This window comes from Atractosteus spatula, chromosome 6, assembly GCF_055471065.1.
Source record: "Atractosteus spatula isolate fAtrSpa1 chromosome 6, fAtrSpa1.hap1, whole genome shotgun sequence".
Classification (NCBI taxonomy): Eukaryota; Metazoa; Chordata; class Actinopteri; order Semionotiformes; family Lepisosteidae; genus Atractosteus; species Atractosteus spatula.
In genome coordinates this window covers 59,725,652-59,752,863 of record NC_142711.1, presented here as the reverse complement: position 1 = coordinate 59,752,863, position 27,212 = coordinate 59,725,652, and the positions used below count along the sequence as shown (strand labels likewise).

The 27,212-nt window shown below is 40.5% G+C and overlaps 3 protein-coding genes and 5 non-coding genes across 8 annotated transcripts; all 8 read left to right on the top strand.

The window, feature by feature from the left end:
- The first annotated feature begins 7,419 nt into the window (after positions 1 to 7,419).
- On the top strand, positions 7,420 to 8,786 carry LOC148833111 (chemokine XC receptor 1-like). Its single transcript, XM_088918735.1, has 2 exons — positions 7,420 to 7,515; positions 7,604 to 8,786. Exon 2 carries the CDS (start codon positions 7,614 to 7,616, stop codon positions 8,706 to 8,708), a length of 1,095 nt encoding a protein of 364 aa, XP_088774861.1. The 5' UTR covers positions 7,420 to 7,515; positions 7,604 to 7,613; the 3' UTR covers positions 8,709 to 8,786.
- Positions 7,439 to 13,936, top strand: LOC148833110 (chemokine XC receptor 1-like). The gene is made up of 2 exons (XM_088918734.1): positions 7,439 to 7,515; positions 11,254 to 13,936. The coding sequence occupies exons 1-2, from the start codon at positions 7,450 to 7,452 to the stop codon at positions 12,376 to 12,378; spliced, it is 1,191 nt and encodes a 396-aa protein (XP_088774860.1). The 5' UTR covers positions 7,439 to 7,449; the 3' UTR covers positions 12,379 to 13,936.
- A 75-nt stretch (positions 13,937 to 14,011) lies between these two features.
- On the top strand, positions 14,012 to 14,084 carry trnar-ccg (transfer RNA arginine (anticodon CCG)). The gene has a single exon. It is a non-coding gene; the product is annotated as a tRNA-Arg (tRNA).
- A 685-nt stretch (positions 14,085 to 14,769) lies between these two features.
- On the top strand, positions 14,770 to 14,842 carry trnar-ccg (transfer RNA arginine (anticodon CCG)). The gene has a single exon. It is a non-coding gene; the product is annotated as a tRNA-Arg (tRNA).
- Positions 14,843 to 15,331: 489 nt separating this feature from the next.
- On the top strand, positions 15,332 to 15,404 carry trnar-ccg (transfer RNA arginine (anticodon CCG)). The gene has a single exon. It is a non-coding gene; the product is annotated as a tRNA-Arg (tRNA).
- A 488-nt stretch (positions 15,405 to 15,892) lies between these two features.
- Positions 15,893 to 15,965, top strand: trnar-ccg (transfer RNA arginine (anticodon CCG)). The gene has a single exon. It is a non-coding gene; the product is annotated as a tRNA-Arg (tRNA).
- Positions 15,966 to 16,672: 707 nt separating this feature from the next.
- On the top strand, positions 16,673 to 16,745 carry trnar-ccg (transfer RNA arginine (anticodon CCG)). Its single transcript has one exon. It is a non-coding gene; the product is annotated as a tRNA-Arg (tRNA).
- A 354-nt stretch (positions 16,746 to 17,099) lies between these two features.
- Positions 17,100 to 23,373, top strand: eif1b (eukaryotic translation initiation factor 1B). The gene is made up of 4 exons (XM_088918733.1): positions 17,100 to 17,490; positions 19,425 to 19,588; positions 20,620 to 20,721; positions 21,598 to 23,373. Exons 1-4 carry the CDS (start codon positions 17,460 to 17,462, stop codon positions 21,640 to 21,642), a joined length of 342 nt encoding a protein of 113 aa, XP_088774859.1. The 5' UTR covers positions 17,100 to 17,459; the 3' UTR covers positions 21,643 to 23,373.
- The last annotated feature ends 3,839 nt before the right edge of the window (positions 23,374 to 27,212 follow it).

Sequence of the window (27,212 nt, the reverse complement as noted above, 5' to 3'; positions counted from 1 at the left end):
CCGAAACAGAGTTTAAATTTCCCCAGTGTTTTGTGGATACTGTATTATGTATTTGCCTTAGTAATTTGCACTATTTGCACTTTGCACTATGTATATCCTGTCTATATTTGCACCGTGGACCAGGAGGAACGATAATTCGTTCCACTGTATGTTTGTGTACAGCTGGAATGACAAATAAACACGAACGTGAGGTCACCCTATCCGTTTAAATAGCCGAGCGATCCGAAGATTTTTTACCTGTGGTCATACGCAGGGTGTGCAGATAAGGCTGGAATCAAGAAGCACTTTGCACAGAGCTGTAGATGTCAAGCCCTCTGTAGCCAGAGGGCGCTTCTGCTCTGTCCTGTCCCTAGTTTCCTGTGCTTTGTTCTCCTTCCAGTGTCTCTCTCTCTGGGGCTATATATTTCCGGGTCACTTATTCTCCTTCGCTCAGCATTGACGTTCAGATGTCCTGAGACCCGCCTAGCACCAGGTCGCCGCTCCGTCTGTGGCCTGAGGGCGTAGGTTTCTATACGGCACTCCAGAACTCTTTGCACTGCTGAGCCCGGGCTAACCCCCTTTTCCGGCGCTCCGCATAGGGTCTTTTTCCACTCTCCTGCCATTCCACGGTTCGTCCCTTCCGACATCCGTGACAGTAGAGTTCTGGAACAAAGTGTCCAGCCCTGCTGTTCTTGGAATTCCCACCAAAGAAGCCCTTGGGTCAATAAGCTACAAGTGAGCTTAGATCAGCTGAATGGTCCTCTCACATTTGCGTCCTACGGTATATTCTTATTTTCCAGTGGAGGGAGTGGTGATGAAAGTGATGAAAAAGAGGAAGGGGGATTCTCAGTTTTGTTGCTCTGGGAGGAACAGATGTTATTTAGGGCTTCTGTTTTGTTTTCTAAGATAAAAATGTGACACAGTGGATTTGAGTTTTGTGTATTGTGTTTCAGGGATTTTACTCTTAATATGCCAAAATGCAAATTCTCATTTCCTAAATTCTTTGCACACTCAGAATAGTATGTAAACACTTCTGTTTCTCCAATGTTATCTAGATGAGTACTTAAGGCCACAATTCTTCCCCATTCCAAACCATTAAAATAATCAGTTCGACTATGCTACTAAAAAAAACAGTTTATTTACTTATAATAAGCAACATTCACAGTTCAGTTGATGCAGAATCATCGTGGGCCATACGGGCAAAGGGGGGATGTGTCAGACGGTGCAAACTCAATGGTTTGCCCCTGGATTCACCAGTGTAGCAGAACAGCTGAGCAACCAATGTGTATTCTGCCAGCAGCACAACCCTGGAAAGGGTCTAAAAGTTGCTACCTCTGCACATCCTCCACCATGGTGACCTTTTGTACATATACATATTGATTTTGTACAGATGCTGAAGTGTTGTGGGTACGAATATGTGTTAGTGATTGTGGATATGTTTTTAAATGGGCTGAGGCCTACCCTTGCAGAAAAGCTGATACCACTAGAGTTGTAAAAATTTTAATGAGAGACGTGGTGTGTAGGTTTGGGATCCCAGGGATGATTTCTAGAGACCGAGGAACTCATTTCACTGGATAAATCATGAAAGAAATGTGTAAGGCTTTACAAATAAAACAGCACCTACACTGCCTATATCACCCTCAGTCTGCAGGAGCAGTGGAGAGACAAAATGGAATCCTGAAAAACAAATTAGCTAAAATTTGTGAACAAACTGGCCTTAAATGGCCTAATGCGCTGCCCATTGCGTTGATGGACATGCGGTCATCCACGAACAGAAGGACTGGACTCTCGCCACATGAGGTCCTGATGGACAGGCGTATGAGGCCGCCGGTATCTCCTCCCTTAACATTGAAGGAAATGGATATTCATCAAATGGATGATGCAATATTGTCCTTTTGCATTGGTCTAATTTGAGCTGTCGAGGCTTTTAATTCGCAGGTGCAAGAAGCGCAGGCTGAACCAACAACTGAAGACTGTCGCTCCTTTCAGCGGGGTGACTTTGTCTACGTCAAGGACCACCGACGAAAGAACACACTGCAACCTAGGTGGGAAGGCCCATACCTGGTACTACTCAACACCCACACTGCGGTAAAATACCAGGGCAAGACGACTTGGATCCACTCGTCTCACTGCAAGAAGGCCCACCTACCTCCGGAGGGAGGGAATGGCGGAGAATCTGATCAGAACCCTATCACCCCAAATTCCAGTGTTTAGTTTTCATCTGTGTTCTGTCCTTCATAATTTGCTTTCCCCTCCTGTGGGAAGGGGGTAGATGAAACTGCAAATACCAGCACCCTAAACTGTTCCCTGACTTGGGAACCACCACTGGCCAGATCAGGAGGCCCTGAAGCAGATGACACCAGTCCCGTGCCACCGGGGACATCGCAGGCCCGTAGTAGAGGCCCAGATGGCGATGGTGGGACATGAATTAAGTACAGACTGAAAAGAAACTGCGAATTGATGAGCACACCCACGATAAGGGAGTGAATGGCATAAATACATTTTTAGCTCTGTCACATTTGTATGAGAGCAGAGGGAATCAGAGTTCATGTTGGGTTTGCACAGCGGTGCCCCAAAAACTGCTGTCGGGGGGCTACCCTTGGGAGTGATTCCCCTAGATGCAAATGATTATTGTGGTTTGTTTGTTCATAATAGGATGTTTGGCAGGAACGGAACAAAGAGAAATTTTACAGCTTCAGCTAGAATTGTTCGGCAAAACGGCACAGCTGAGACAGGGGGGACAATGTGTTGATTTTCTAAGCTTTATTACCCAGCTGTTGACCTATCTTGTAATCCCCCTAAGATTATGCTGGGCTCCAGCCCACAGGGGTTTTACCTGTGCTATAAGAACTAATGAGTGTAATGAAAGAGAAAGAGAATGCCTCAATAATAAGTAGAGAAGTCACATTTCGATATGGTCCTGGTGATAATAAGCCATCACCTCAGCCATCCCTACACGGTACTTTTTGGATTTGCGGGGAGCACTGGCTGCCGGAGGGATGGTCGGGATCGTGTTATTTAGGATGTGGTGCCCCATATCAGGTTACAGAAGCAAAGCCCCTTCCAGTCTAAGCCTGTTCGCCAGGAAAGGAAGATCATGGAATCTGAAAGGTTCTTTGCTATTGCCTTTTCGCCATATGGAGGGGCAAAGCTGGCCCTTGAAGCTACAGTATAAACATGGCTGATTCATTGGAGAGATTGGCAAGTGAGACGACTAAAGGTCTTCGATCAATAAATGTGGAATTGGTGGCACTGAGGACTGTTGCAATGCAGAATCATATGGCACTGGACTACCTTTTGGCTGCCCAGGGCGGTATGTGTGCTGTGACAGGCTCTGAGTGTTGCACCTATATTTCATCTATATTTCTGAACATATCAACAACCTGGCTGAGAAGAAATATCTTAACTATAATCCTGATGATTTGAGAATTTGTAGTTGGATGAAGAATTTATTTGGACACTGGGGTGCTACCCTAGTGCAGTATATTTTCTATGGGATTGTGATTTCGGTTATCATTATTGTTAGTTGTGTGCTTAAAGAAACTATGCTCACTATGTTTTATCAAAGTAACTAATCTTATGCTTGTCCAAATATCTCCAACTCTGCTGCAACCTTATGAAAGTGAAGATGAAGATAAAGCATTTTTGGAAATGTGTGTTATAGAAGCAGAAAATAGAAGCTTTGAAAAATGCCTTTTACCCAGCAACAATATGAAAGAACAATTGCAAGCATATTATTTGGCTTTTTGATATTAATTGTACAACTGCAGAATGTCTAGCTCATTTCATACCTTTTATTTATATACTTCCTTTTGTCTGTATGCAAAACTGCTTCTTAAGAAGAATGTGGTTAATTACAAAGAAATGTTTGAAGAAAGAAAAACAACTCCTAATATGGAAACTTAGAATGAACTTTCCTGTGTGAATTTGCTGTATAAAACTCATTGCATTTATCATCTCGGGGGAGAGGTTACTCACAGATCTGTATGAGAGGCTGCTCTCAGGTCTGCATGATTATACCCTCCCCATGCGCATGAATAAAGGACTCTGCTTGACCACACCTAACCTGAGTGAAGACTTTTCTTCGACAGAAGCAAGTCTCTTTTTACATCATTCATACTTTCTCGCTGAACGTTTGCACAGGATACCAGGAAAGACAACACTTATGAGACCGATTTAGGCAAAATAATTTCTGCTGCTGCTTTCCTTTCCAGGGACTGTGACTGACTACACCAATGTAGCCACAGAGTACTTTAGAAAGGCATTCTGCAAACTGATTTTTTTATCTTAAGAGCTCTTGTGTTCTTAACAAGTAGTTGAATAAACAGATGTACTTCTCCATGCTAGACCAAAAACTTCTGCTTTCTGGAATACCTCAGGACCACAAAGTTGGACTGCAGTTCTTAGTGATCATTTTACGAGACAAAAGAGTAAGTAGTACAGAACTACATTTTAAGTATTTGTTACCGTAAACGAAATGCAATTTATTTCAATTTGCACAGAAGACTTAACCTCCTGTAACCATCAGGTTACTCATGTCGTTGTTATTTTGGAATACTTTTAATTCTATTAATATTTGAATTAAAGACGATTGTACTTTAGGTGTTTCCTCTGTTGCAAATGTAGCGGCGAGGCTTAATAATAAGGCAGAATTAAGTGTTTCTGAGCTTCCCAAATGAGGCCCCATTTCTCTGTTCATCTCTGTGGTGCAGCCACAGAGAGACCATTAGTGCAGGGTGATTTAAGGTCCTAGGACAGCTCCCAAAGGGGGATGCACTTAGCTAAGTCTGGCTATCATGATCAATGGTCATCCATTGGCGCCTATCAGTCTAGGGAGTGCCGAATGGACATCTGAACTGCATTACTAAGTGCCAGGACTAAGTGACTCATATCTCACCGTGGTCAACCAATCAGGGACTGGTAGGGCCGAGTAACCCACGTGGGACTCTGATGCCCATGGAACTTTCAGCCAATCGACGAGCTGAAGTTCCTCCAGGTAAAAACAGGCAACACAGAGAGCCTGAGAGATTCAGATTCGGGAGATTCAGTAAGATTCTGGAGAGGATTCTGTGGACTGTTCTAAAGGGAATTCAAAGGAGAATTCCAGGGCAGGACGGCCCAGGAGCAGAAGGCTCCCAAGGGCAGGACATTCTCGCAGCGCGCCTCCTGACCATCCCGAGACTCAGCCCGGACAACCACGGAACGGCCAGTGTGTCCGAGTGCCAGAACTTTCCTTTGTTCTAAGAGTCTAGAGTGGAGGTTGCCAGAGAGTAACCAGCAGCAGGCCTCGTGAACAGGTCGGAACTGTGGACAGCTGAATCACTATTCAGAACTAGCTCTTCATCAGGAACGAACCGGTCCTCTTCCTAACCTGCTGGGACTCACAGTCATCTTTTCTCCTGTGCACAAACTTTGCTAGTTAAAGCCAACACTAACTAGCCGGTCAGTGAGCATCAGCAGCGCACCGTCGCAAGCCGCACAGCACAGCCTGGCACACAGCCAGAGAGCACGGATTGGACAGCAACAGCCTGCAACTGTTTCTTTGTGCCCGCAGGAGATCTGAATCCCCAGAAATTGGATGAGTATTCAACTTCACTGCATTACAGCTCGAGAATTCAATTGTTATCCCAACCAGTTGATATCAATTTAATTCCTAAGAGTTATGTACTTGTTTTGAGTATCTAATGTAGAAGTTATAACCAAGTTCATTTATGAAACGGTCTAAATGAATGATATACTGAACGTATGTCCTCTTGATATGTGTAACACTTTGTAACTGAATGAATATATATCTTTTGTATTCTGATAACCCTCTCGATAAGGTCTGTTAGGTTTATATGCATATTCTATGTATTAATAAATGTATCCTCGTGTATTAGTACCTGTGTGTGCGCGTTGTTTGAGTTATGTCGCGTGGTTGGATTCTAAAGCCATCAAAAGAATCAACTTTGTGATTTACTGCTACAATTGATAATTGTCTCAGTAAATGCCCAAACCCTACAGAACTGGTGCCTTCAGAGAGCCACAACGTTACATATTTGGCGTCCCTGAACGGCTATGAAACATTACACAAACATCCTTGTGTGAAAGTGAGCCTGTTGATGCACCTGAAACCAGCCTGTGCCACAGGCCTCTTAAATTTATGATAGAATTAACTAGTTTCTTTTCTGATTAAGCATTTGTGGAGCTTCAGAGGTTTATTAGATATACAGGGTTAAATCCATTTAAGAGTGCTTAATCTGTGGTTATTGTTTGTTAAAATAAACATCAGATGCCCTAATAATATTTCTATTGGTTTGGTCCATATATACATCTGCTCTCTCATGATCATGTCAGTTAATTACTGCAGTTGGAGATAGCTGCCATTACCCTAATTTTAGAAATATGTGATATTGATTTTGAAAATAGTTTAAAAAGAGCAACATTCCAATGCCAGGGATCAGCTGTCAAAAATATTCATATTGCAATATGGGAAAAAGCCATCACCCGTCTGTGCATAGAAGTGAAAGCTGATTCAAAAGCAAGCAGGGAGAGCCCTTGTTTTATATCTTTATTTAAGCTGATGCAACACTTCAAGGACAGGCAAAGCAGTAATTTTCCATTCCCTATAGGTTTTTGCTTTAAGCAAAGAAGAGCAGTTATTCAAATAGTTTCTCATACTCTCTTCTTCAAGCAGCAGAGATAAACATTATTAAAACATCCCATGCCCTTGACGAGTTGGGTGCTATCACACTTTGTTCTAAGTATCCAGCTGCTTCTGCAGCACAGCTCTGTCCGTAAACAACATTTTTAGGATAAAACACTTTTTCTCAGTAACTTTCCGTTACAGACTGCATAAATGCAATGAAACGAAAAGAATTTAAAAGGGAACGCTGTGTTGCATGAAACGTATGTTCTGCGACTCAGAAACAACTAAAGGATTTTGAGACAGAGAGATTTTAGATCTCTAGCCATGTGGTATGCTGAGAGGCCAATACATCCCTTATTGAAGAAAGATATGAGCTGAGGTCTGTCTGCAAAACAGTCCCAGGAAAAGTGAAAGATTCATCCAAATAGGATCCAAATGATGTACAGTAATTTAAGTCTAATGTCATTTTATATAAGAGAGATTATTTTAGGTGATTTATTTATGATTATTTTAGAATAATATAGAATAAAGCAATGAGGTGATTTTGAATTATTTAACGATCAAAGTTGTGTGTGTCAATTTGCTGGATATCATCAATGATGGGCACAGTGGCCTGCTTTTGTTCAGAATCTTTAAATCTTATGAAAGGCAATACAATATTAACAGGGAAATGCACACTGGCCAAAGGCCATTGATGAAATGTGCTGACAGAGCTCAGTTTGCTTGCTGTAATTAAGTAAAGAAACATTTTAAGATATCCAGGAAGAAAAAACAGCCTTCCTCTTTCTTTGAATTGAAATAAGTTTACACAAGTTTTGGTTTCCCTGACTGTGCTACAGTTTATGCGACTATACTGTACGTGGCTAATCTTTAAATACTCACCTACATTCAAGACGAAAAGAAAAAAGGTAAGTTATGTTTTATATAAGTATGTTTGTTGTGTAGATAATATACCTAATTGTGGTTTAGAATTCTGTTTTTTTTTTTCATTTTCAGAAGTTCCAGAATGAACATGTCAGTAGGTTTCACAAATGACAGTCTTACCACCGAGGTTCCTTTGTATACCTCTACTGAATACTATGGGGACGAGGACGAGCCTTTAATATTTGTTTGTGAGGACGACGCATCTTCAGATAACACCACTTTAAATTCAGTTGTGTTCAGCCTTGTCTTTGTTCTCAGTCTGACCGGGAATGTTTTAGTTCTCTGTGTCCTAGCAAAGTACGAAGACATGAAAAAGGTTACAAACATTTTCATTCTCAACTTGGCTATTTCTGATCTGGTATTTGCTTCCTCGTTGCCTTTCTGGGTAGTGTACCACTCTCATCATTGGATTTTTGGAAGCTTTATGTGCAAACTTATTAGCGGTGTTTATTTCATCGGTGTGTACAGTTCCTTGATATTCCTCACGGTGATGAGTGTTGACCGGTATTTAACAGTGGTTCATAGCGTATCGATTGCTCTGAGAAAGAGGGCCCTCTGTGCTTGGTCATCAAGCGCTGTCATCTGGACAATCACTATTGCTGCTTCCATAAAGGAAATGGTCATCTCCGATACAGTACTGACCCAAGATAAAGATATCTTCATCTGTGAGGAAGTACAAACCGGAATCACCCCAGACCTGGTGGGTTACTGTCTACAAATTGTGTTTCTCTTTCTACTTCCATTTCTCATTATTGTGTTCTGTTATTGTAGCATCTTGAAGACTGTTATAGCCTGCACGGCGAGGGCAAAATATAACGCAGTAAAGATTATATTCGGCATTGTCGTGGCGTTCTTTATATGCTGGGCTCCCTACAACCTTGTCATGTTCCTCATGTCACTCAACGATCTGAACCCCTCTGGGGACTGTGACAGGCGTGCCAAACTGAACCTCGCGTTTAACGTGTGCCGTAATCTTGCGTACTTCCACTGCTGCCTGAACCCGCTGCTCTACGTCTGTACGGCGAAGTACCGAGCCCACCTGAGGAGGCTAGTGTGCAACTCTCGTCCGCAGACAAGGGCCCGGGAGAGGAGCACCGTCGCTGTGCGAAGCAATCACAACACATCAGACATCTTTCAGAAAGGAGAGGCGGCTCGAGAAGATCTATACATACTGTAGAAAACAAAACCGTGAAAACTACAGCTGAGATTGGCCAATAAAAGGATTTTAAGTTTTACGGGATGCTTTTAAAGTCTATTGTTTGGTGAATAGACTTCAAAAAAGAGACTTTTTTTTTTCCTGTCACACAACATGCACTGGACTGCGATTTTTTAAATTTCTATAGACACTTTCTAAGTGAGAATTGGAGGACCTTAAAATACTTTCGGTCTTTGTAAGAAGTCCGTTTGTCCGTGTGACGTATTTTTATGGTGAAAGTTCCCTATCTCACATTTAGTATGTTTTCCTTTCATTTGCATCTGCAGTATAAACATATACGCTGTTATCTGACAGGGTTTTACCATCATTTCCTGAACGGTTCTGCTGTTTTTACCCATTCAGATTTTTAGCCATCCTGATGGTACAGAATGTTTTTGCAGTAGATTCCAAATGATTTACTGTACTCTAAGAGACTACTGATTTAAAAAAAAGTATACATCATTAAAAATGTTCCATCTTTTTTTCAGGATTTAATCTGTCCAATGGTATTGTATTCTATTGATAGTAAAGTCTAGATTGTTGTTTTAAATAGTTACTGTATTACCACAAGAATAATATTAACAATTAGTGCATATAAAATGCACAAACGTGCACAGAGGACATTTTGTTTCAGTGTAAAACATGGAAGTCAAAAGGGTGTAGCAGAATTACAAGTTTAGAATTTGTTGTTTAAAATTATTTATAGAGTTTGCTTGTATACTCTTCTGTTCGCATTAAAAATGAAGTTGAGTGTACTTCATGTTTTGCTCTGACTTTACCACTTTAACCAATAAGAGAAATATATGATATCATTTTCTTTATAGTTTGTTTGCACTTTGAACGATATACTGGAAAAATAAAGAACTGGGTGTGATGTTTATGTTGACAAAAAATAAAACAAGGGATTTTTTAAGTGTTTTGACAATGAATGTCTGAAAGCAAGCAAAGTGAAACATATGTATGGTAAAGGAACGATCAGAGGTTAATGCCATGCTGCCGAAAAGCACAATTTTAACAAACAAAACTGTTTTGGCAGTCGAGCCTTGTTCATTCCTATTATGACAAATACACATGTGATATAAAAAGGCAGTGCAGAGGAGAGACTAACAAGAAAACTGAACAAGTTACTTCTGCTACTGAAGTTAACAGTCACAGTCTCCATTTCTCAGTCCCAGTCCCTTAGTCTTGTACCAAAAAGTGAAGAAGAGAATATACACCATTCACCAAGGTTAAAGATCCTATAAATTCAATCGGTGGAGCAATTTCTCAGTTCACAGCCTGACCTGCTTTAGTATCTTTGTGCATGAAAAGTGTCAAGATGCAAGAAGTTCTTTATTATTCTAAAAATATTGCTGCGACAGCAATAGTTTGTGATGAGTCCTTTAAAAATGCTCAGCATATTTTGAAATAGTCTTGTCCATTTTGATCCTTAAAGGAAAAGGCATATAGACACTAAGTGCCAAATTATTACATTTGCTGCATTATCAAAAGAAAGCCTAAACTAATTACCAAATAGCGTGGCACATGGATTATTAATCCCTTTATCTACAGTAATCTCTGCTGTCTTCTCCCTGGCTGTTCTCCTCAGATGTTACTTTTTATTCATATCAAATTCTATCCATTTTCAAGTCTTCTCCAGGTGAGGCTTGAGGTTGTTCAAAATATCAAAAACATAAATAATTGGCGAGATTGACAGCTTTTTAAGCAACAGAAACCTGCACTTCCCAAGCAAACACATCATCTTGCCCATGGTGTGTGGCTATTTCGTTTTTTTGTAGCCATAAATATAAAAAGGTTTATTTCCAAACGTAAAATAAATCTCATGTTCAATGGGCATAGATAACAGAAGGAGGCGTAGACTATGGTGGCAGTTTCCTGCAATATTTTATGTCAGGTGTTATTTTTTTGTGTTGCCTGTTAAAATTAGGAACTGAACAAAGAAAACGTCAACCTCATCTTATACAACTCTATACTGAATTTTTCTATATTTGGATTTTTATTCCATATTCTAGTGGAATATCATTGATGACTGAAGGTTTCTTCATCAGATTAGCCTTCTTTTTGGACATAGCGCTTTCATTTAAAAAGTCTCAGACAGCACTGAGGGACACCTTGTCAGATTTGTGAAAAAAAGTCCTGTTTAAACCGAATAAAATTTAGGAATCCCTGTGATTCCTTCCAGCCACACCTCATTGAAAATGTTCTGAAATTCTGGTTATAAAATACTATACAAGAGACACATACTGCAAGAAGAGTTGCAAAAATGCAGAGTTTTCAAATACATAATGCTGCCCGAAATGAGGAATTGCAACAGAGCATTTCCTTGTTTGAAAAAGATGAATATCCACGCTGACTCAAATGTGACTTAACACTGCATTTCCTAAATGCTGACTTCAATTATAAGAGGTTTTATTCCAAAAGGGAATCCACAAAGAACAGTACGGTGACAGGGGGTAATCTTACTTATCTTTTAAAAAAAATATTTTAACAGATGGTTGCACTTTTTTTTTTCATTTTTCCTTAACAGACTTTTGCCTGTTGTAGAGTCATGGGGATCATGGAGAATTATTCTATGATTTCCTACACTGTCACAGAGCTGCCTTGGAGTATGACTGGGAACGTTTCCGAGGATTATTACGAAGACTACAGTGATGATGGAGGATTGGTGTTATTATGCGAGGACTATTCACCAGAATTTGGAGGGACATTTTCTTCAGTGTGTTACCTCTTGATATTTTGCTTCAGCCTAATTGGAAACACTTTAGTTTTATGCACTTTGATAAAGTATGAGAACCTGAAAAAGGTGACAAACATTTTCATTTTAAACCTGGCTGTCTCTGACTTGATCTTTTCATTTTCTCTTCCATTTTGGGCTGTCTACCATGCCCATCACTGGGTCTTTGGAACGTTTATGTGCCAGTTATTGACTGGCGTTTTCTTCATTGGGTTTTACAGCTGTATGATGTTTCTAATGCTAATGACAGTTGATCGCTACTTGATAGTGGTCCATGCTACAACAGTATCATTATCAAGGAGAACATTCCGTGCTACAATAGCGAGTGGCATTATCTGGACAATATGTATTGGTGCATCTCTGCCAGAAAGTATATTTACTGAAACAGCAGAAAGTGAAAATGGTACTTTGTGTCGCCCAGTTTTCATTTCAATTACTGTTGACTTGGTAGGCGTTTACCTACAAATTAGCTTTTTCTTTTTATTACCATTTGTTGTGATTGTGTATTGCTACATCAGGATGATACAAACGATTATGAGCAGCAGAATAAGAAAAAAGCAGAAAGCTGTCAAACTGATATTTACTCTCATTGCAGGATTCTTTCTTTGCTGGGCTCCGTATAATGTAACTTTGTTCCTTTCTACTTTGCAAGAACTTAACATTTCACCCCTGACACAGTGCACTGCTGAACAAGCACTCAATTATGCGTTCTACGTTTGTCATAATATTGCTTATCTGCATTGTTGTCTAAATCCTTTGTTTTATGTCTTTGTTGGTGTCAAATTCAGACAATATTTAGCCTCTATGGTTTGTAAGGTAAATGTACAGGAGAGAATTAGAAGCCAGACCTTCAGCTCTTACAACAGTGCACCTAGAATGTCTTCTTACCAGCCCGACGCACCTGTAACTACTGTTTAGTCAGAAACGTGGATTTACTTTGGCATGCCTTAGTATGTGCTCCATGCCATGAAGACATTGCTTTCCCTGTACACTGCTGTCTTTATCTTGGACAACATTTTGCTGGAAGCACAACACTGGCATGTGTCTATGGGAAGAAGATGTGCAGACAGGTAAAAGGAACTGGATTTCGTCTGCAATGGGGGACTTGATACAAGGATTCCAAACCTTAATGAAAATGGACAACGTGATGCTGATGGATTACTGCATTGTACTGAATTATGAGGAAGCACAGTTTGCACAGAGAACAGGAGACACTTTACATGCAAGGCGACTGGAACCAGGAACCAAGCCTGATTTCCTGTGAATCTTCAAACAAATGCCAGATGAGATGCCATCTATAAAAAATGGGTCAAAAGGCCTGTTCTTGTTTCTAACCTTTCTTCTTTTCTGTTCTTGGGCTGACTTCCCTCTTCCTATTTAATGACTGGTTATCCATTTCACTTTTCTTGAACGCATCATTCAACAGTATCTAGTGACCATATTTGGCATCTGAAAAAAAAGAGAAGCTCTTTTCGGAGACATGAAATTTGGATCAGATTTTGTCATTTTAGGAAGAACTTTCTACGTACAGTGCAAACTGAAAAAAACACAGCACACACAAAAACCTGCACATGTACCTGGTGAGAATGTTACATTTGTTAAATTATTTTTCATATGTTTTACAGCTGCCACAAGTGTGATGTACATCTTGTCTTACAATTTCTAGACAAATGTGGAGATACACACCAAAGTACAGAACTTGAATGATTAAGAAAAGCTTTAGAATTTTAGAATAAAATATTCCTACCAGATCTGATCCTAAACATAAATACATGTATACTGTATATAATATCTGTGGAACACGTTTGAAATAAAAGGCATAATGCACATGATAGTATCATGACTAGAGAATACGCAAACATTATTTTCCAAATTTATTTTAGTAACTGTTTCATCACATGCAAAAGCAAAAAACCAAAGCACTGTAAACACTGCAAGCAGGTTGGCAGGCTCATTATTCCACACAGATACACACAAACAAATAAGGTAATAAATGTTACTTTACATTTTATTTTACATCATAAATGTTAGTAATAAAGTACTTCTAAAAATACAAATGTTCTTTTTTTAAGAAAAATGTATCTATTTGTAAATGATTGTTTTCGCTGCCTTTGTGAATGTAGAAGAAATAAATGAAAATGCTATTACGTGTAATTAAATATAAAAGGTAAACAAGTTGTAGCGCATCACAAATATGAGCACATACCCAATGTTCAACTTTTGTTCAACTTCAACACTTACTACTTACTACTGATAAAGTTTTAGGAAGTGTGCTTAAAACATCAAGTGTTAAGAATGAACAACGCTATGTATGGCTAAGTGATCGAAATCCGTTTTCTATTATGTGTGTGTCTTGAACGTAAATAACGTCGGTTGATTTTTTTTTTCTTAATTTTCTAAATAAACCTATCCAAGTTTGTAACTCAGGGAATATTTTATTAATTGAAAAATAAAGAAAAAAACAATTGAAAGTCTAGATATAGCTGAAATACGTGTGAAATATGTGTGAAAGAATAAATGTGACCTATGTAACCCACTATCTTTACAGACAGGCCCAGTGGCCTAATGGATAAGGCATCAGCCTCCGGAGCTGGGGATTGTGGGTTCGAGTCCCACCTGGGTCAATTAATTATGGCACTCTGCAAGAGGATTGTTCTCAATCATTGACAAACAAAGCATTTCACAGTTGTTGTGTAATTGTGAAACCTATTAAGTTTATTGAGAACATGGTGATCATTCCTGTGCACAATACTCTACACAGTGTGATCTGGCATTCTTTACCTACCTGCTTGAAATTATACTCTGAAGCAACTGAATTCACTATCCAGTACAGAGGTCAGTAGTCTGCACATAAAGAGAATAAATAGAAACAAAACGTCAATGTTGTCTGAGCTCCTCCATCACCACGCTACCCAACCACCAGGTCTGTACATGTCCAGTCAGTCCTCAGGGCTTGAATGAGCACTTTGACAGGTTAAAATGCATTTCATTGTTTTTTAAAGGCATAACAGCTCCACATTTAGCATTTTCACAGGTTCACAGAAAGAGTCTCATATCGCAACCAGCCTCAATTGAAACTGTGCTATTTCATCTCACCAGCAGGGGGCGGTATGATTTCACACTGAATTGTCAGGACAATGCTGTATATATTACACGTGTAAACACCCTTCAGTAAGGGTGATTTAAAATGCCATGGTGTTGTTTCCCAAATGCAAAATAAAATCAGTTTCAAAGCAAGGTACTCCATCTTGCCAAAGGCAGACAGAGAGTGAAGAACAAAAAGAGGTCATTGTGTGCACTTCACAGACAGGCCCAGTGGCCTAATGGATAAGGCATCAGCCTCCGGAGCTGGGGATTGTGGGTTCGAGTCCCACCTGGGTCGATTTCATTATGGCACTCTGCAAGAGGAGTGTTCTCAATCATTGACAAACAAAGCATTTCACAGTTGTTGTGTAATTGTGAAACCTATTAAGCACTCTGCACATAAAGAGAACAAAAACAAACAAAACATAAATGCTGTCTCAGCTCAGCAATGATAACCCCACCCAGCCACCAGGTCTGTACAATCTGAAGTCCAATCCTCAGGGCTCAAGTGAGCACATTGACAGGATGAAATACATTTCATTGCTTTTATAAAAACTGAACAGCTCCACATTCAGCATTTTTACAGGTTCACAGAAATTCGAGTCTCAGATTGCAACCAGCCTCAATTGGAAGTGTGCTATTTCATCTCACCAGCAGGGGGCGGTATGATTTCACACTGAATCGTCGGGACAAAATTAAGTCCGTTTCAGAGCAAGGTACTCCATCTTGCCAAAGGCAGACAGAGAGTGAAGAACAAAAAGAGGTCATTGTGTGCTCTTCACAGACAGGCCCAGTGGCCTAATGGATAAGGCATCAGCCTCCGGAGCTGGGGATTGTGGGTTCGAGTCCCACCTGGGTCGATTTGTTATGGCACTCTGCAAGAGGATTGTTCTCAATCATTGACAGACAAAGCATTTCACAGTTGTTGTGTAATTGTGAAACCTATTAAGCACTCTGCACATAAAGAGAACAAAAACAAACAAAACATAAATGCTGTCTCAGCTCAGCAATGATAACCCCACCCAGCCACCAGGTCTGTACAATCTGAAGTCCAATCCTCAGGGCTCAAGTGAGCACATTGACAGGATGAAATACATTTCATTGCTTTTATAAAAACTGAACTGCTCCACATTCAGCATTTTTACAGGCTCACAGAAATTCGAGTCTCAGATTGCAACCAGCCTCAATTGGAAGTGTGCTATTTCATCTCACCAGCAGGGGGCGGTATGATTTCACACTGAATCGTCGGGACAAAATTAAGTCCGTTTCAGAGCAAGGTACTCCATCTTGCCAAAGGCAGACAGAGAGTGAAGAACAAAAAGAGGTCATTGTGTTCTCTTCACAGACAGGCCCAGTGGCCTAATGGATAAGGCATCAGCCTCCGGAGCTGGGGATTGTGGGTTCGAGTCCCACCTGGGTCGATTTGTTATGGCACTCTGCAAGAGGATTGTTCTCAATCATTGACAGACAAAGCATTTCACAGTTGTTGTGTAATTGTGAAACCTGTTAAGCTTATTGAGAACATGGTGATCATTCCCGTGCACGATACTCTACACAGTGTGATCTGGCATTCTTTACCTACCTGCTTGAAATTATACTCTGAAGCAACTGAATTCACTATCCAGTACAGAGGCCAGTAGTCTGCACATACAGAGAATAAATAGAAACAAAACGTCAATGTTGTCTGAGCTCCTCCATCACCACGCTACCCAACCACCAGGTCTGTACATGTCCAGTCAGTCCTCAGGGCTTGAATGAGCACTTTGACAGGTTAAAATGCATTTCATTGTTTTTTAAAGACATAACGGCTCCACATTTAGCATTTTCACAGGTTCACAGAAAGAGTCTCATATCGCAACCAGCCTCAATTGGAAGTGTGCTATTTCAGCTCACCAGCAGGGGGCGGTATGATTTCACACTGAATCGTCAGGACAATGCTGTATATATTACACGTGTAAACACCCTTCAGTAAGGGTGATTTAAAATGTCATGGTGTTGTTTCCCAAATAGTAAATGTGACATTCCCAAATGCAAAATTAAGTCCGTTTCAGAGCAAGGTACTCCATCTTGCCAAAGGCAGACAGAGAGTGAAGAACAAAAAGAGGTCATTGTGCGCACTCCACAGAGAGGCCCAGTGGCCTAATGGATAAGGCATCAGCCTCCGGAGCTGGGGATTGTGGGTTCGAGTCCCACCTGGGTCGATTTGTTATGGCACTCTGATAGAGGATTGTTCTCAATCATTGACAGACAACCAGACACCAGCAGGGGGAGGTATGATTGCACCCTTGGTTTACAGAACAGTCATGAACGTAGTCATCAAAATGCTTCCAAAATAAAAAATATTTTTTTTCTTAATTGAAACGAATCAGAGGGACACTTTTCTTCCGGTGCTCACTATACAGGCCCGTATTCTCGCAAGGCTAAACAACCCGGACCCGGAGAAATTCACAATTACGGTCTTTGCTGAAAAAGATCTCTGCCACGAAGAAGGAAGAGCGGCTCCTTCAGTGTTACGCCTTAAAAGGGGGCGTCTGGTCTTTAAAATCCGCGATCAGATGGGACCTGTGATCATCTCAGCTCTCAGGTGGCTGTTACTCGTCCATTATCCAACTTCAAATCCCGTGATCACGTATTCCTGGGCATCTACCCGCCCTCCTCCCATGTGACAGCGGACGGCTTGTTGTTACACCTCTTTCTCGGCCATTTTGTGAGAGACATTAGTGGGTGTCCGCCTTGTTGTTTTTTTTTTTGTTTTTTTTAAAAGGGTTTGGGATTCCCCTCCCCAGATAGCGGCTTTTATTTCACCCGGCAGTTTCCTCGTTGATTTCCTCCGTCCTCCCCGAAGCTACAACAAACCCCGGCATCGACGAGCTGTGAGACCTTTCATCTCCACACCGTCCCCGCCCTACTATCGCATGTCCACTATCCAGAACCTCCGGTCTTTCGGTGAGTGTCCGCCGTCCTTCACCTCCTCCCTGCCCGGGAGGTGGACACGGCGGAGCGGCGCCCGTCTTTGTCCCGATTACAAAATGGCCACGGACGGTCGCCCTAGAGTGCTGCTTTATTTTCTGTAACGGCGAGGTTGAAGCGATTCTCTTCTCTTCTTTTCTTTTTTTTTTAAACGAGCAACGAAACCTAATCCCCCCTTTTTTGTGTGTTTGTTTTTAGGTTTTTGTTGTAGTTGCTGGAACTGTGTGTCGCGTCTTTCTGAGACAGTTGTTGTGTTTGTTTTTTTTCCCCAATTGCAGCGATATTGCCTGTGGTTATAAGCGTTAATGTGGCCCTTTTTTTTCTGGCATCGTAGCATCCACGATGTTTACGATGCCTTTTTAGCTACAGTCATCTGACGGGGTTTTATACACACGCCTTTTCATTTTATTTTGTTTGTCGTGCATAATGTGCCCCCTCCCCCCACGGTAAACCCTGATGGATGTATTGTAGTGAAATATTAGCTCTATAATACGATGATAAAGACGTTACTGCATACTTTTTATCCGTATTTTTTCGAGGAAATAAAAGCATATTCAGTCAGCATTAGATTTGAGCTCCTACACTCCATTGCGGGAAAAAAAATAGGTTTTACTGAATCCTAATTTTTTTTTAGAAACTAGGTATGACCTAGAAGCATGTAGTGCTTGATATAACGAATATCAAGTGAATATCGGACTTTCACTCGATTAATTATTTTTTTTAAAGTGACATCCTGCGTTAGACAGGATAAAGACGGTATAGCCTGTCTTGGATTTATGCGGGCCTGTATTCTATGTTATTGTTAGGCCTCTTAAAGGGAAGTTTTTTTTTTTAAATAGAGAAATCCTTCTTTGCTTCCAAAAACATCACTTTAATGAACTGCTAAGCTGTTCACATTTTTAAAATCTTTTACGATTTGCGATCCGTTATCTTGCACAAAATTGTCGGTAAGCACCGTTTTAAAAAAAAAAGTGCCCGAAATGGTAAATGTGCTGCATACATCTGTTTCATAGAGGGGGAGCCCTTAAAAGTCACCCCAATCTTTTACTGGCACCTCTTTTAAGATTGCATTTTTTTTTTGCATCTGCCACTGTTAACATTCAAACTCCATTCTCTTTCTCGACTCGTCTTTCCCTGTTAGACATTTTGATGTGATGCGAGTCTAATTCTTTTTGTTGAAAGCACTAAATGAAAATGGCGTTCTGTCCACGGTCCTCGGTTTGTAAGCAGACAACGGGAGGAGGCATTGTGCAAGTACACACCTTCGTCTGAGATCACTGGGTTTCTGATTTTGGCGTTCTCCTTGAACCTGGGTGTAAGGCGGTATGAAAGGGGTATTAAAGACCCCTTTTATCCATAGCAGTTTGCACTATTTATGCAGTGAGGTGTTACTTGTGCAGTGGGTGAAGTACTTCACCAGAGGTGTCACCCTGCTTTCTGAACCCGTGACCCACCAGATGTAACCTCCCCCATGGCTAATGTTAACGAGCCACTTGACGTTTTACCCACAAAAACCAACCCAGGTTGGCTAGTGGGAATCGCAAGTCTCCACAATTTTAATGTTTAATTTTTTGTTCGTTGCCTCTTTTAAATCGACTTGATGCGAATGGGTCTGTGTGAGATTTTCAGAAGAAGGCTTGAGAGCTATGCGCTTGGTCCATTGTGGCTGCCGGCTGGTGAATTACCTTGTGGTCACTGCGAAACGGTATTTCAGTATGTGTTCATTTTGTCTGCGTTCATGCTTCTTTTTGGGCAGTATGCCCCGCGTACAGCTGCGGAGGAACCTTGATATGATGCTTATAGGCTCCAGTCCACATCCCCTGACAGTGCGAGCAGTGTGACGGGCTTGTTGTGAGCATTGGATCTTGATTTGATTGTCACCGGCGACTTCTCTTCAATTCTCTTCTCAGATCCCTTTGCTGATGCAACTAAGGGTGACAGCTTGCTCCCAGCAGGGACTGAAGATTATATCCACATAAGGATCCAGCAGAGGAACGGCCGCAAGACCCTGACCACCGTGCAAGGAATTGCTACCGATTATGACAAGAAGAAACTTGTGAAGGCTTTCAAAAAGGTACATTGTGTTTGGCAGACTGGTACCAAGCACACTTGATCAGAAGTGCACATCTCCAGCCCTTGCTTTGAAGGGGGCTTCTGCTGGGCTTTGTTTCTGCCACCAAGCTCTTACTCCCTAATTGGAATCGTGTTTAATTACTCCAAACGGCGCTAGCTGGTGAAGTGAGAGCCTGCAGGAGATGAAGTGCTTCGAGATGAGGATCCACTGTTGAGTCTTACTGCAAAGCAGTTTAAATATGGCTTGCGTAGTGGGGGATTTTAACATTTCAACTTTGAGCAATATGCTTCAGCATAAAAGATGGATCAGTTGTGATTTTTTTAAAACTAATTTAATTAGATTGCTTTGATGCCAGGCACCCTTTTATACAGTTGCACGTTTAGCAGAACATGCTGTTCGTCCTGATCTTTCACGAGCTGTCTAAACTGTGCTAAACTCTGTAGGTTCAGCCTTGCTTTGGGTTTTAAGGAGTGTTCAGGATAAACTCCAGATTCTCCGCTAGATCATATCCTTGTACATTAAATTGAAAGTTTATAGCGACACATTATTCACATGAGCCCTATATGGAATACCACAAGCCCACATCTAAATTTCTGGGATGTAGTTGAGTGGTTACATTCAGCAAAATGTTTCATTTTTAGCAACTGTATTATAATGACCCATTGCAAAACCTCTATTCCTCTTTTTTGGTTTTTACAAGAATTTAAGAACATTTTAACAACCTTATTTCATGAGTAGAGAGCCAAAATTGACCTTTAGCACCTCAATTACAATAATAACAACCTTGAATTAAGTAAAATGGAAACTAGCCAAGTCACAGTGAATTTGCCTTTGAAAATGACCTCTCTGTCCTGCATTTAATTTTCCTAGAATTGCTGACCGTGTGTAGTTGCTTCTGCTAGGCAGAAATACCACGTTTATATTGGGTTTTCAATGGAAAATGATAGGGTTTTAGCATCCTGGCTCTGGTTAAAATATCAAGTGTCAGATTTCTGATTTTGACAACTGCTAACTGATGTTCTGGTTCACAGAAATTTGCTTGCAATGGTACTGTGATTGAGCATCCCGAGTACGGTGAGGTGATCCAGCTTCAGGGAGATCAGAGAAAAAACATTTGCCAGTTCCTTCTTGAAGTAAGTCAATTTCTATTCCTAATGCAGCAAGCAAGAAATTATACTTGTAAATAGCCATAGAAACTGAATTTGCCAGATGTTTTTATGTTTGAGTGAAATTATCAGGGTTCACCATTTGGTTACAGAACCTTTTAAATTCCCCTATTTCTTGGCTGCAAAATCAGTTTTATTAAGATGTTACCAGCGCTTCATTTTCTGCTTGTGTATAGTGACAGCGTGTGAGTAAAAGCACAATACTGAACTATCCACACAAATCGTTAGGGTTTTGCCCCACCTTCATTTAAAGGTATGTGCTCTTTGTGATGTTGAAAATAACTACAGTGATTTACTATCTTACATGGGGGATGAGAGTTCAGCTCAGTTTAGAGAACAGAGGTCTTTCTTTTAATCTGTGTTACTTAGATGGAATAATACTTAGACACATTATTGTACTTAATAATGTTTGATTTTTAAGATGTACAAATATCTGAATAAAATTAAATAATGCTGTTCCGTTCTGAAGGATTTGGATCTTTTGGTTCCTAATTCCATTTGTGAACTGTTATGTTTACATTTTTGCGTGGTTTGCATTGTGACCCACTGATTTCCCAAGTGAGGTTCCCTCTTCATTCCGTTTATTGTACTCCAAAGCTGTGGAATGATTTCCTAGCTCATAAATCTTGAAATACTGTTTTAGTAGTTCACATTTTAAATAGGTAGAAACATATCTATTGGGTTAAAGTCTCTTGAGAGGATATTATGAAAGATGCTATATAAAACCTACATTTTGCAGCTGTTTTAGGGGAAACTACTTCAATTGTATCTTTTCACAAAGTGTATTTGAATACTTGGCAATATCTACTACAGCAATTTAAAGTTCACTTATTTGTTTTGCAGGTTGGAATCGTTAAGGAAGAACAGTTAAAAGTCCATGGATTTTAAAGTATTGGCTAAGTGAGGATTTGCATTAGGCTTGAACTTCAGTCAAAAAAATCTACTGATTAGAAGTTGAGCAATATGCTTATGCTGGATGCACACAAAGGTTTTCACATAGAGGGGGTGGACAAAATAACAGAAACACCACATGAAAAAGGAGTTTAACTTTGAAGTAACTAAATCACAATTACAAATGCAGCTGCAAAGGTGGGTCATGTTAGGTTGATTGCCAATAAGCAGTATCTGTCAGCTATAAAAGAGGTCTGACAGCACTTTCATATGTGAGTTTCAAAGCCACATGAGGCATCTAATAGAGTTCCAAAGAGGCCAGATAGTTGGTGCCTGAATTGCAGGTGCATCAGTCACAAAAACTGCTAAATTATTTAATGTGTCAAGGGGAACAGTCTCAAAAATAATGACGGCGTATGCCAAACATGGACAAACTGCATCTGCAAAGAGCAACAGTGGCTGCAAGTCAAAGCTCACCGGCAGGGATAGACGAACACTTCACAGGATAGTTGCTAAATGCCTCAAAACTTACCACAGAATTGAATTGGCACCTCTGTGACCCAATCTCAACAAAAACTACGCCGTGAGCTTCTCAAAGCTGGGATTTATGGCAGGGCTGCCATTCGGAAACCTCTTGTATCCAAGGCCAATGCACAAAGACGCAAAAACTGGTGTAAGGAGCACAAAACCTGGAGCCCTGAGCAATGGCGAAAAGTAATATGGTCTGATGAGTCATCTTTCACCCTATTTCCTACATCCGGATGGGAGAAAGCCAAAGGATGTCTTCAACCCGCACAGACATTGTGGGATGCAGGGATCCTTTGGCTTTCTGTTAAACATGGTGGGGGATCCGTCACGGTATGGGCAGCCATCTCGTGGGAGTCATTAGGCCCGATGATTGCTCTGCATGGTCGTATAACGGCCAAGGAATATGAGGCCAATTTACAGGACCTGGTGCAAACACTGTTCCCTTATGATGGTCCCATATTCCAGGATGATAATGCCCCCATCTGCACTGCTAAACAAATTCAACAGTGTCTTCATGAACACCAGGATGAAGTCAGACGCCTTCCATGGCCTCCCCAGTCACCAGATCTGAACATCGTTGAACCTTTATGGGAAGTTCTGGGTTGCAGAGTGCGAAGTAAGATTTCCACCTCCTTCATCCCTCAAAGAACTTTAGGCTTTTCGTCTTGAAGAATGGTGCAGTATCCCACTCCACACAGTTCAGGACTTGTACGACAGGATTCCAAGAAGGATTGAAGCTGTTCTGAAGGCAAAGGGTGGCCCTACTCCTTATTAGGTCCTTGATATTAATATATTGTTAGGTGTTTCCGTTATTTTGTCCACCCCCTGTATATTAAAGTGGGCTTTTTAGGGGGATTGTTACGGCTTTTCATTTAGGATATCTTTTTGCGAAAGCCATTTTAAAAGGAAGGATAGCCAATGACATCTTTTCATAGAATTGGAGGACTAATAATGGGCTGATGAACTTGCAAGAGTGTACAAATGTGTAAGAACTTGCAAGAGTGTACACGGCTGCTGTACTGTGACTTCTTTTGCATATGAACTCACACCAATGTAAGTAAAATCCTAGGAAACTCACAAATTTACTTTGTCGTGTTCAGTGAAGTTTTTAAAATAAAAGGAACAGTAATTTGCAAATGATTACATGCATGGGACTTTTTTAAAAACTGCAATGCCTAATTAAAGTACAAAGTTCTAACATTTTTGCACATTGTGCTTGGTGTTTGTTTCTCTAAATACATACCTGCCAGCATTAAAAAAGGTATCGGGTGACTTTTTAGTGTTTTAATTCTCATGCAGAGTGAGAGGACTTAACAGTTTGGACAGTTACACAACGCTGGGTGCTGCTTGAGACAATTTGCAAAACACTTAGTGCTCACCCAGCACTGTGATCCTTTTTCCATATAGATGAGGAAAACCCAAGTGGTGCTGTAAGACATTGCTGGACTCTGGAATTCTGGGCCCCCATTGCTTTCTTAGAATAAAACTCTTTATTTGCTAATGACAGATTCTGGCCAGCATGTGCAAAGAGCCTCAAAGCTGCTCGAATTGCATCTCTCACCAGGTTTTAGTTCACCCAATAGTGATGTAAAGCAAGGTGGGGGAGGCAGATGAAATGTCTTCGCTGCCAGTTAGCGGAGACCTAAAAAATCACCTGAAAAATGACAAGTCTGGTTGAGGAAAAGGAGTCTTGTGCCGAGTCTTGTAATTCAGGGCAAATTCTAACTGCACAAAGCATTGCCATTATGAGCAGTCTTGCAAGGCAAGTATGTTTGGTTTGCACCAAGACGTCCTCCATCCTGGGAAAACTGGGTTTCAGCAGTAACTGTTAAGGGTCTGGTAGTTGGTGCTCTTTTCGGAACACCGTTTACAAGGGAAAGCCACTTTTGAAATATTTGGATGGTTTTCTGGGCCCTCATGAAATTTCCTGTTCATCTCGAGCAGCTTTTCAGTTTCGGCCCTTACTGTAAAATAGAGTTCTGATGGTTCTTGGCGTTTAAGGACTTCAGTCACCCTCTCGTGGTTTTGGGGGTCAGTGATGCCTGCTGGAGATTTTTTTTTTTAGGGTAACATTTGTATGAGTCCTAGAGAAAGTAGTGTAATGCTGTTTGGTAAACTTGAAGATGTTGCAGCTCTATTTTAACAAAGCAGCTTGTGTAATATATAGAAGTATGAAATGAGCTATACCTTATACCTGCAACAGGCTGAACCTCTCAAATGTGGAGCAGAGGGATGGTGAAGGTTTGAGGCAAGTATTCAGAATCCTGTCGTGTATAGGCAAAGTCAGTCCAGTGGATCTGAGAATAAACAAGCCTGGCAGAGCCAAAGGACCCAAGTGGAAACTGTAAAGATATGCAAGCACTTCATCACCCCTAAAACATCTGGAAGTCTGGAGCAAGCTGTCCTCCAGCCATGTTGTTAAAGGAAACGGGGGTATCCACTGCAAGAAACATCTGGCTGAGATCATCGGATCAGTTCCCGTTTGTCAGATGTACCTGAGTACAATGAGGTTGCTTGCTTGCATGTTTTCCTCACAGGACAAACGACAGATAACATAACCTTGACATAGAAAATGACATCACTATGCTTGGAGACAGGAACAGGGTAGCAGAAGCATTAATTTAACCAACTTCAGATAGCAGCTGTGTGCAAAATTCAGCAGTGGCAGTGGTTTAAGAGGTGAAGTTTAGGAGTCTTACAGCTGTGGGGTCGAAGCTTTCTGTGAATCTAGAGATCTGGGCTTTTGTTCTCCTAAATCTTCTGCTAGAAGGAAGAAGAGAGAAAAGTGCCTTCCCAGGGTAGTTTTGGTCTTTTGATATTATTTGCGGCTCTGAGGCAGTGTGTGGTGAAGAGGGTGTGGATGGAAGGAAGGTCTGTACCAGTGACGGCCTCGGCTGTCTCCACCACCTTCTGAATGTTTTTACGTTCATGAGCTGAGCAATGGTCATACCAAATCATAATGCAGCCAGTGAGAATACTTTCTCCGGTGCACGCGTAGAAAGATGTTCTAAGGCATGATCAATGCAGTTAGGTTGCCATCAATTCCTAAAACTGCAGTTCTGTTGTGACTAGTTTCTCTTGAATGATTTTGACCAGGCAGCCACTCAATAGATTAATTCACCTCATTGCCTGTGATCAATTAACTCCCTTGCAAATGAGTTGATTTAATACTTGGCAACAGTCAAGTCACTTGACTGTGTCTGACACTCAGGATGGATTGGTAGGAAAACCATTTAATCAATATATACAAACCATATGCTTTGTCTGAATCGCATGCATGAATAGATAAGTTTTTGATAGTTTTACCCAGAGCACTGCAGGTTTTAATATGCTATGCACTTTCTTCACATTTTGATTGAGACTGGGATAATGCACAATTAGAATTGCCCATAAATTACAGACTGTACCTATTTTGAAGTGCGCAAGTGTACAGGCTTTTAACGTTTTTCCATCTCCACCAAGGAAATGCCTTTGGAAGATTATTCACAGAAGGGATAATTATTTATTTTTTAATCATTTTAATTATTATGGTAGCTTTTTCTGCACTGGTCACTACAGTTTAAACCAGGGGGTCTCAATTTAATTGCAGTCAACCAATTATCTTGTTTATTTTCAAAGTTATATATAAGATTTTTCTTAATGTCTTTTACAGGTGATTACACAAGAGTGATTTATTTAAAGGTACAATTGAACCACTTCAAAGCCTGTTGGATGAACTGCAGTTATATTGTAAATTATCTACTGTAATTAGACCACCTATGTAATTGAGAACGTACATAGACACCACACCCTTCAGGAACCGAGTTTCAGTGCCAGTTTTTATAACTCAGCTATCTAATGTTTTTAAAGTCTTTTTTTATGTTCATATTTTTACTTTGATGTGCCTGTGCCCAGTATTTTCCCTGTGAAAAGAAACGAGTCTAAACTTCATCATATGCTTGAACAGTGTCAAGGACAACTAATGCACTTCATTAACATTGCTGTGTTTAGTATCAAGTGGCACAAAAAAAGCTCATGCATGTTGACTTACCAGCTGTGCCAGCCCATTAACAAGTGCCCTTCCTCACAAAAATTCTGAAATGTTTTCAGACACACAGACCTCCTTTTCCATTTAATTTGTGCAGCAGCTGAAATCACTTTCTCAGTGCCAGATCTCTTAAGATCTCAAATTCAGTGTATTCTGAGTATCAAATTAAAAGAACCCATAATTCAATAAATACATTTTATAAATAAATATTTAAGATTCATCGGTGGAAAGTTAAACAGCATTTAGAATGAGGTAATCTTGGCTTTACCGATTTACACTATAAGCATAGCAGTTCAGATCAGTTGGTATGAAACTCGTGTTTCCAAATTTATGTGTATACCAGGCACTCAAATGTTATTCAAAAGGGTAATTGTGTTGTATACTTGCTGGAAATCACTCTGAATTCTGAATAACTATCAGAGGAACAGTACCTCAGTCCTGGGTTATGAAGTTACGATTGTAACATCTTTGTTAATCACTGTAAGACACCCATCCCAGTGCAGACTGAATAGTCGATTTTTAATTATGTCTGATGGCTATTCCTAACAGCTCCTTTGCAGTCACAGGAAATAGGATGTTAACAGCAAATGAAAAAGAAATGAGTTGTTTCTCACACTGCAATGAGCAAGTGGACAACGACCACTCATTTTCAGTGCTGACAGCAGGAGAAAAGAGTTTTGTGGCCCGAACAAGGTTAAGTATTGTCATCTCTGCACTGAATACACAACCATATCACAGTGTAATCTTGTGATGGTGATTGTATTTTTATGGTAGTAATGATACAGCTTTAATTTTCCTTTGTTTTTTTGTCTTGACTGAAAATGAAGAGCTTTGCAGTCCTTTTTCACTTTTTTTTGTTAAGATTCTGAGAACTGAACATATATATATGCACAAACGCACTGCATTTTTGTCAGGACTTCTGTCTTGAATTAGTGTATTTAATGTACAGTACTTATTTTGAATACTAAATATTTAAGTTAATATAACTATTAACTAAAATAAAGAATTAATA

Bases quoted from the DNA above. Each gene is read 5' to 3' on its own strand.
- LOC148833111 (XM_088918735.1), top strand. From the start codon at position 7,614: ATGAACATGTCAGTAGGTTTCACAAATGACAGTCTTACCACCGAGGTT.
- eif1b (XM_088918733.1), top strand. From the start codon at position 17,460: ATGTCCACTATCCAGAACCTCCGGTCTTTCG. The intron at 17,491-19,424 runs GTGAGTGTCCGC...TTCTCTTCTCAG, and splicing joins CCAGAACCTCCGGTCTTTCG to ATCCCTTTGCTGATGCAACT. The intron at 20,722-21,597 runs GTAAGTCAATTT...TTTGTTTTGCAG, and splicing joins TTTGCCAGTTCCTTCTTGAA to GTTGGAATCGTTAAGGAAGA.
- LOC148833110 (XM_088918734.1), top strand. From the start codon at position 7,450: ATGCGACTATACTGTACGTGGCTAATCTTTAAATACTCACCTACATTC. The intron at 7,516-11,253 runs GTAAGTTATGTT...TTTCCTTAACAG, and splicing joins TCAAGACGAAAAGAAAAAAG to ACTTTTGCCTGTTGTAGAGT.